At 40.1% G+C, this 10,383-nt stretch overlaps 1 protein-coding gene across 1 annotated transcript; it reads left to right on the top strand.

Annotated features, from left to right (window-relative positions):
- Positions 1–939, top strand: LOC137528575 (olfactory receptor 6B9-like). The gene has a single exon (XM_068249948.1). It carries the CDS (start codon positions 1–3, stop codon positions 937–939), a length of 939 nt encoding a protein of 312 aa, XP_068106049.1.
- Positions 940–10,383: the final 9,444 nt, after the last annotated feature.

Raw genomic sequence — 10,383 nt, 5'->3', positions numbered from 1 at the left:
ATGGAGGACTATTCAAATTTCTCCGGAAGCATCACTGCATTTACCTTACTGGGATTTCCCACTTCTCGTCCAGTTCAGATTCTACTTTTTTTCATATTTTTTGTCATCTATTTTTTAATTCTTGCTGAAAATCTGATTATAATTATTCTTATCTGGACTACTTCAAAGCTGCACAAGCCTATGTACTTTTTCCTTGGGCATTTAGCTTTTGTAGAAATGTGGTATGTTACCGTTACAGTGCCCAAGCTTCTTGCAATATTTGTTGCTGAAAGTAAGAGGATTTCAGTAACCACTTGTATGGTACAACTCTATTTCTTTATTGCATTGGTTTGTACAGAGTGTGTTTTGTTGACTGTTATGGCATTTGATCGCTATGTGGCCATCTGTAATCCTTTGCATTATGTCACCACCATGGACTGGAACTCCTGTATGCTCATGGCACTCAGCTCTTGGCTCATCGGATTCATCATATCAGTCATCAAAACGTATTACATTTCCCATGTTACCTTTTGTCATTCAGGAGTTATAAATCACTTTTACTGTGACATATCCCCTGTCCTTAATCTTGCCTGTGCATATAGGGAGCTGGCAGAGCTGGTTGATTTTATACTTGCCCTGTTTATTCTTCTAGTCCCTTTGTTGCTGACTGTCATATCCTATACCTTCATTCTGATCACTATCCTGTCCATCCCAACAGCCAGTGGTCGTAAGAAGGCATTCTCCACTTGTGCTTCACATTTGGTTGTGGTTGTCATATTCTATGGGGCAACTCTCTTCATGTATGCCAGACCAAGCAGAGCCAAATCTGAAGACTACAATAAACTTATATCTGTTATCTACACAGTGATAACACCGTTACTCAATCCAATCATATACTGTCTGCGGAACAAAGAAGTTCAGGAGATCATATGGAATCTGACATTATTTAAACATGATTAAATTGTAAATCCTGAAAGCTTGTGGTTTTTGTAAAGTATTATTATTTAAAGGCACCCTGAGCGGAGTCTGAAAACAGAAAACTAGACTTACCTTGGGCTTCCTCCAACCCACCATAGCCTGCAAGGTACCTGGCATCCTCCTGGCCCCCTCCGCAGTCCTGCTGGTGGCTCCGGTAATGTGCCGACTTTGGGTGAAATTGCGCATACTCGCACCGCTGCTGCCACCGTAAGAGTTCTGCGCAAGCGCGGTTCTCTAAAGACTGAACCGTGCATGCAGAGGACTCTTACAGGTACCAGATGTGATGGCATGATGGGTACAAGCATGCGCGACTTCACCTGAAGTCGGCACATTACTGGAGCCACCAGCGGGACTGCGGAGGGGGCCAGGTGGATGCTGGAGACCTCGCAGGCTACGGTGCGCTGGAGGACACCCAAGGTAAGTCCAATTTTCTTTTTTAGGACACCGCTCAGGGTCCCTTTAAAGTGTATCTCCATATTCACAAGTAAATCATCTTTTTCTGTATATTTCTTTTCTTCTTCCAACAATTTCTTCTATAAATTTTCTTCTTCTCCTTTAACCCTCTTTTCTTCCAGCATATCATTCTTCTTAACTTCCAATCCTCTGTCTTCTTTTCCTCTGAGAACTTCCTGTACTGGCTTCTAGCAATCACTTTTGGTAAGTAGTCAGTAAAAATGTATTACAAATGTAAAACTATTGTGCGCTAAATTGACACAGTATTTGCCTAACTAATTGACAACATAAAAAAATCCCACCACTGTCTTGTGGTGGATACTTAGTATTGCATGTGAACAGTTTTCAAGTGAAATTTTCATTTAGTTTGAAATTCATGCAAATCTGTAACTGTGGTAGTGCTATATCCACTACAGTTACAGATTTGCATGATAAATGGAAATTTCAATTGAAAACTATTCACAAGCAATACTAACTTTCCACCACAAGATGGTGGTGGTGCTTTTTTGTCAGTAATTAGTTACACTAATACTGTTAGTATCAGTTAGTACACAATGGGCTTGATTCACAAAGCGGTGCTAACCCAGTTAGAGACTTTAGGCGTGATAACCATTGCACCATGCTGGTGAAAATCCAGTTTAGGCGTGATAAGTATAGACGTGATAAGTTTAGATAAGTTTAGATCGCGCGCAAAGTCCCGCACGCAAAGCAGCGCCATTAAACTCTATGCGAAGTGCACCAGACTTTGCTAGCGCAAAACTTTTGATCAGCTGTGCACTGTGGTGCTAACCCAGTTGGTGCTATAGTTATCAAGCATAAACTTATCACACCTAAACTTATCACGCCTAAACTTATCACGCCTAAACTGAGTTTAGGCGTGATAAAGGGCTTTTCACCAGCGTGATAACTGTTAGCACCGCTTTGTGAATCAGGCCCAATAGATTTTACATTTGTAATCAATTTTTAATGATAAAAGTGATTGAGAATCCTGAGCATCACTTGACGAAGACAGAAGTGCCACCGAAACATGAAGTGAGGTACACTGGCATCCAGAAGAGAGGCATCCATCCCTGAGCTTATGGTTTTTAGTCCCTGTGAAACATCTTGCCAGCTCTGTGGCCAAGTGCAGGCTACATGCTGAGCTACTCCACTACAGTTGTTGTGAGCTGTTTTATCTACACAATCCTGTAATTGCAACTTTTCAAGATTTATAAGCAATAATTTATTTACACTAGTGGAGTGCTTCATTTTCACCTTCTTGTTCACCCACTGACACAATGTATCTCCCTGCCACACATCTGATGGGCACTCCTGATAGTGCCACACTACTGCTAGGCATTCCTGACACTGTCACTCCCTGCCACAGCACTACAGCATGTGGTTAATCTTGTCAGATCTAACAATAATGTTGGAAACACCTGATCTGCTGCATGCTTGTTTAGGAGCTATGGCTAAAAGTATTAGAGGTAGAGGGTCAGCAGATAGCCAGGTAACTGGTATTGTTAAAGAGAGTCTGAAGCGAGAATAAATCTCGCTTCAGACCTCATATATAGCAGGGGCACGTGTGCCCCTGCTAAACCGCCGCTATCCCGCGGCTAAACGAGGGTCCCTGTCCCCCTAAATCCCCTCCGTAATGCGGGGGAGCGCTTCCTGGTTGGGGCAGGGCTAACCGCCGCAGCCCTGCCCCACGCGCGTCTGTCAGCGCGTATCTCCGCCTCTCTCCCACCCCTCTCAGTCTTCCTTCACTGAGAGGGGCGGGGGAGAGGCGGCGATGCACCACTGACAGACGCGACTGGAGGCAGGGCTGCAGCCGTGCCCCTGCTAACTATGCGCTCTGTAGCGAGATTGATTCTCGCTTCAGAGTCTCTTTAAAAGGAAATAAATATGGCATTTATTCTTGTGTATTATTGCTTGTATAGTTAAACGTAGACTCTTCAGGTGTTTGGAAATTGTACCCAAATGGGAATCAGATTTGTGGATGGTCATATTTTTTCTGAGGTCTTGGTGGATTTTTTTTATTTTATTTTAACATTTTGTTAAGCAAAGAGGCAAATCACTTTATGGTAGACCTTAATATACATCCTCATGTTGTTCAGCTAGTGTAACTGGCCATAATAGGCTAATTATTATAATTGCAAGACTTGAAAGCATTTGTTTTGGAATTTTAAAGGGGCAATTAATAGTGTGTATGTAAACATGGGACCCACTTGAATTGTATTCTAGTCAATAAACAATTCAATTATCTGTTAGTGGAAAACATTACCTGTCTTGCACAAAGTACATGCTTTATAGGGAACCTGAATTGAGAAAATATGGTGGCTGGCATATTTATTGCCTTTTAAACAGTACTAGATGCCCGGCAGTCCTGCTATCTTTCTGGCATCAATAATGTCTGAATAACAGACTGAGACAAGCAAGTGACTAATCTAGTCAGATCTCAGTCACATCATCTGATCTGCATGCGTGTTCAGTGTCTATGGCTATTAGTATTAAAGGCAAAGGATCAGCAGGAAGGACAGACAATTTGCACTGTTTTAAGGAAATAAATATATCACTTTCACTCCAGGCTTCCTTTAAAGGATATGCCAAATTATAGTTTTTATTTGCCCTAAATGAATATGTAATGACCCATTGGCATTATGATAAAGTTAATAAACAGTGAAATAATCAGTAATGTGAAAAAATTACGTTTGCCTTGCACAAATTAGATGTATTAAAGAGACACTGAAGTGAAAAAAATGATGATATAATGATTTGTATGTGTAGTACAGCTCAGAAATAAAACATTAGGAGAAAGACTCCAGTTGTTATCTATGCAGAAAAGCCATTGAGCTCTACGACTTTCAAAGTCGCAGAGAGCTCTGAGTTCTGAAGGGTGTTATCTGAGCTGTCAGGCAAGGATTTTCTTTTTCTTTGCCAGAGGACAGGTAAATAGTTCACAGACTGCTCTGTAAAAAACATTTAGAATGCTGAGTAGTATGTAAACTGCAAATATTAGAGAATTATGAATTGTTAGAAAAAAAACACTACATAACTGAACATAAAAATGAGAATATTTTCTTTGCAACTAATCTTCTAGTAATTATCCGTACTACACAACCAATTCATTGTATCATAATTTTTTTTCTGCTTCAGTGTCTCTTTAAAGGGTATGCTAGATGTATAGTTTTTATTCACTTTAAGCATATATAAACTTCTGACTAGTGAGGAGCAAAATCACTGAAATCTGTTTTTGGAATCGATTGTGGGTTTCTAGGCTAATTTTCAGACTTTGTTTCAACTTTTAGCTCTTGTATTGAAGTTAAAGGTGCACAGTTAATTGCTAAACCCCCAAGACACGTCCCAAAAGCAAATGTTTAATTTAGAGCAGGGTCAGATGGGACACTAGTGGGAACATGTCACAAAAAAAGAAAGAAAAACTTTGTAGGCTTTGCATGAATTCAAATTAAGGTTTTGGCAGGAAACCATATTTTAAATCCAGAATAAGGCAGTTTTTGGCTCATAAACTTCCTTATGCTTTAGTCTTTTTTTTTTCCTGAGCCATTTGATGAAAATTTTAAGTGACAATTTAACTTTTGAAAACAATGTGCCCTGGTAACCCCAAGTCTGGTATTCTCCAGGAATTTTGGAAACTACAAGCATGGGGCTCTGCCCCCTGAGCAATACCGATTGTGGAGTACTCTGTAAAGAGAGTGCCACCATTTTGCTGCTCATCCTTAATTCTGACTTCAAAAGAGAAAGCACACAGTGTTGGGGAGAGAGAGTGAGTGAGAGGGAGAAAGAGCGAGAGAAGGAGAGAGAGAAAAAAAGGGAAAGACAGAGATGGCGAGAAAACAAAAGGCTGTGGAGAAAAAGAGTTGGAGCAAAGTGCTGCAGAGTTATGGAAAGAGTGGAAAATGCAGTGGGAAGAATGCATATTACCTTAAAAACAGAGAGGGGATCAATGCAAAGTGTCACACCTGCTCAGTGTTCAGACCTGGGGAGGAAGAGAGTGTAATGTAGTGGCCAAAGAGTGAAAGAGCTAGCAAAGAGGGAAACATCTGGGAAAGACAGCAAGATACAGAACAGGTTTACAGATAATGTCAGCGTAGTCACATGCAGCTAGGCAGTGTGTTGCCCACTAGGAGTTGGGGGTCAACATCCCTTGCATGAGGTTCTAGGTGAAGATTTTTTGTGGGATTACTTATGCTGCGGGAAATTGGTTGACCCCTCCTCTTTAATTGCAGGGTAGACGGTAGAGTAGTTCCCTGTATAGGAGTGTAGATACTATTGATATTGTTATATGTCACTCACCTGTATGTAAATGTCACTTGGTTTGGACTTCCTGTGGGTGGTCCTATAGAAGGAGTGGTGTTTTGGGTGGCGGCAAACCTAAGGAACGGTCAGTGCACCCGTAACATGCAGTGTGTTCCATTGCTTATTAAATTAGCACAAAGTTGAGGTTCAATGTGTGTTATTGAATTGCTCTGGGTGAAGACTTTTATTACAAATCCCATAAAGAGTCTTATTCATCCACATTGTGATACATCCAAGGAAAGGGTAAGATGCCTTTAAATAGCTGAATTAAAGTGACCTCATAGTGGGTCAGTGCTTCCCAATCTGCAACTAAGATTGCATAACAGTCTTATTACCTCAGCAGGATCTGTTAAGGCTCTGGAAGCTCCTACTACAAGCCCAACTAGTAATTCCTATTCTCCTTATCATGATATTGCTGGCTGGCCTCAGTATTGGTGCAGAGTCTAGGCATTTGGGGGGAATTATGAATGATGTCTGGGTAGCATGGAAAGGATTGGCAGAAGCATGGCAAGGGGTAACAAGATGTAGCAGAGTGAGATGGGGGCATGGCTGTACTTCAAAACCAGAAACACAACTGAAAATGAAAATGAAAGCACCACATGTAGTTATGGGTGCAAAATAAAGGTAATAAAATCTCTGTAATTTTACCAATATTCTATTTATTCTTTATGAACACAAAATTATGGTAATAGAATAACAGTAATGTTGCCAATATTCTATTATCCACGATAGTAAAATATCAGTAATTTGACCTATATTTTACAATGTCCTAACCTAATTCACATCACAGAACCCTCCCTCTTGATGCCTAACTGAGCACTAACTGATACCCCACGTTGTGCCTAAAGGAGGCCACACACCATACAATTTCTTTATTTTGATTCGATTCAAGTGTTCCAATCCAATTTTCTGATTGATCAGAAGCTTCTAACCGAATCTTCAAGGTACCACACATGTATGTTTTTGAGATTTCTGCAATTTCGGAATAAAAGAGCAAAAAATTGGTTGGTTAGAAAAATCAAGGGAAAAAAGTGAATAAATAGTTTTGTAAGTACTGAATAATTACATAAAATGTTTTTCTGGTTTAATACAATACATCACACACCATACAATTATTGCTAAAATTAGTCTTAATTTTCCAACATGTCCAATCTCAAAAAAAAGAAAAAACCCCACTCCCCTGCTGGGTGGCTTAATCCCCAATGTTCCATATCCTTAAGAATAGGGATGCTCATTCCGATTCCGCGGAATTGAAATTTCTGCATTTCCGATTGAAAGTTACATTACCACATCGGAATGCGGAATGCGAAAATCAAAGTGCGGTAAGCGTATTTCATTGGAAATGGCGGACATTTCAGTGGAAATTCCGCTATACAGATATTCGGTAATTTTAAGCCAATCAGAAGACTCAGAATGAATAAGCCAATCAGAGAATTAGGATTTGTAGGGTGGTAAGCCGTAGGTGGAAATTTTCACGGAAATTGGCAGAAAGTGGAATACCGTCGGTATACCACAGAATACATAAAGCTGTAGCGAAAATCGGCATTTGCAAAAGGTGGAATTTCTGCGGAATCGGAAATTGGCATTTCCGACCATTCCTACCTAAGAACCCTCCCTGGGCACCACCATAGGCACTCATTAAAAGACTGGCTATAAGTGTAAATTTGGGTGCGGGAGTCACCCAATAACATATTAGGTGCACTGTAAATTGCGGCTAAATTGCACCCAAATATACATACATAGCCAATCTTTATGGGCACCTTTGGCAGCACCCAAATGTAATGGTATGAATCATGCCCAAATTTACCTTCATCACAGCCCTATTAGTGAGAGCAGCCTCTACTGTCAAGGTGTGTATAGTATATAGCCTTGCCTTCTATATTATTTTTTTGTGTAAACCTCTCACATAAAAAAATCAATCTCTGCAGAAAAAAAAACAACATCCATTGTGAAAAACAGTTAATAAAAATGAAATAACAGAGGAAAATAGTTTCCACACCACTGTATCTCAAAGGACGGAGCTTGCAAGGCAGTGATGTGGAGATGCAATCGGAAGACATGTGTTACCCTGAGAAGGCCCCAAGCTTTCAGACAATCCACTCCATCCTTCCAGAACCTGTATGAGCCAAAACCAATTCCAAGCACAACCCCTGTTTGTACTTGGCAAAATAAAGGATTCTGATTTTGATGTAATATGTGGAAGTTGGAATGTCGACTGGATAAAACATAAAAAAATGGCTTACCTCTAATAAGAAGGGGGTAGCCCAAATAAAATTATCACATTTTTAATAGAAACCAGACAGTTGAATGATAACGCGTTTGGCGTATCAAAGTACGCTTCCTAAGATCAAAAATTGGAAAGTGTCTTAATATTGCCGTTTTGCATGTAGGAAGTGCCTCATAGAGAGGATGGTGTCAGTGTAACAGCACCACTCATGGTGGAAAAGGGGTAGTGGAAGAGTCTCTTCCATCACCCCTCTGCCATTACCGAGTGGTGCTGTAACGCTGATACCATCCTCTGAGCCCTGATCATGTTATACCATGTGATTGAAAGACAGAAGACAATGTTGGCATTGCAGTGCCATGGATAGTGAAGAGGAGAAGAAAGTCAATAAAGCCGTCCGACAGGTAACTATCACAGCTCCCTGCCGCCCGCTCTGCTTGGCTGCATTAGGCAGCCCAGTTTAGCCGGCTGAGGATGCCCTGCCAGGACCTGTCTATAAGGAGACAACTCGGGCAGGGCAGTTGAAAGGTTCATATGTAATAAAAAGGTTTTATACTATGTGTTGTGTGTGCTTTGTGGATGCATTGAGTCACGCTGGCATGCGGAGCAAGTCAATCCTAGTAGCTGATCAATGGAAACGGATGGAGAGGGTAGCCTGTGAGGCCAGAGGAATATGCACATGCTTATACAGCTGGTCTGAAAAATGGTCAGCAACAGGCTCGGGTGAGCACACACTAGTATTGCATGAAGTTGGTGGTGTCAGGACATGCAACATATTTCAGACACTGCACTGGGAAAGGAGTTAATGGTGGAAAAATCTAGAAAAATATCCTGTCTTTAGCGACAACACACTTTTGTATTTTTTCCTTCTGTTTTTTTTTTATTTGAGGGAAACAGAAGATGTATACAATGACAAATAGTCACAGAAAAAATGTGTGGACTTTGGTTTGGATACTGTCTAGTAAACCTGAACTTTAATTTCAAAAATGCATTGTTGAATGCTAGTATACAGTGATACATTTCTCCAGGTATCTCCAGGTCTAACTCCCAATTGTATAATAAGTGATTTTTAATTATCTGTAAAATATAAACTATGTGATAAACTCACTTGTCACCTTTTTTTCATTTTTAAGCATATTTTCCCTTAAAAACACAAGCAATTTCAAGGATTATTATAATTAAATGGTAGTAAAAAGAAAGCCAGATTTGTTCTAAAAAAATAAACAAGTGTTTGGGTAGACTAAAAATTGCTTGAGATCTTTCAACTCAAGCAAAGGCATAGCAGAAGTGTAAATATTGGCCTGGTCCTTAAAGTTTACAGGTTAGTTTTGTGATAGTGGGCAGAAGCGGGTCCTGTACATTTTGATGCTAGCCCTATGTTTAGACATTAGTTATTGCACTATATAACTTTCTTGTTGAAAAACTTTAAATGCTTTATATTAATTTCTTGTTGAACTTCAAATCATAAGTATTACAGTTTTTTTGGCAACTGTCTTTATTGTCTCCCACAGGGCTGGAGACACACAGTTCTAGCCAGATAACTTGCAGCCAATAAACAATAACCAAAGTAGTCCAAGTGTTAAGATAAATTAAGGTTTAGTGGCGATACAACACAATAGATTGCATCTTTGCCATCATAATTTTCTAGTTTAATGAAGACGTTTATTAGGAAGATCAGTTAGTGTGCCTGAGGTGACATGCAACATGATGAGATAGACTTATGTACAGTGCCAAGCATACAGGTAACCAGGATCAGTTCCTTTTCTTCTTTTTCATCCAGAAAGAGTTTAACCTTCAGGTATGCAAGGTACAGTTTCTCTCCAGGCGGTACATAGTCGGACTATTGAGTAACCCTCGCTGATAAGGAATTGCAACCATAAAATTCTTGCCTGGAAGAGAACAGCCTCTAAGTGTAAGGGAAAGATAAAAGGATCATTAGTTCATACAGTATATTTTAGCTTCTGGGGCACTGAAAGACCGTATCAGTCATATAAGATATTATTATTATTATTATTGATTTATAAAGCGCCAACATACAAAGTAGGAAAACAAACGAGGGGTACATATTGATACAGACAATGATATACATCAAATATGGACAATGGTACAAAGTACGGAACTGCTGGTTACAATGACAGATGTGACATGATGGATAAGACAGAGAGCAAGCTATGAAATGAATAACAAGTTACAAGACACAAAAGGGTGAGAAAGCAATACAACATGAAACCTAATTTTGTAGATTTTAAAAAGAAAATAAAGTTCTTGGATGCTAAAAAAGTAATTTTCAGGAGCAGGCATATACATATAATTGTTTATCTCATTAGTTTATTTTCACCACGGGTTTTCCTTAACCTCCTGCCGACCGCGTCGTGCCGATGGGCGTGGCCACGGCGGCAGCCCCAGGATCGCCTAACGCCGATCGGCGTAAAGTCCTGGGGCCAGCTAATGCA

Source organism: Hyperolius riggenbachi, chromosome 1 (assembly GCF_040937935.1).
Source record: "Hyperolius riggenbachi isolate aHypRig1 chromosome 1, aHypRig1.pri, whole genome shotgun sequence".
NCBI classification, from domain to species: domain Eukaryota; kingdom Metazoa; phylum Chordata; class Amphibia; order Anura; family Hyperoliidae; genus Hyperolius; species Hyperolius riggenbachi.
The sequence above is the reverse complement of the archived record's forward strand: the minus strand, read 5'-3'. Positions and strand labels throughout refer to the sequence as shown.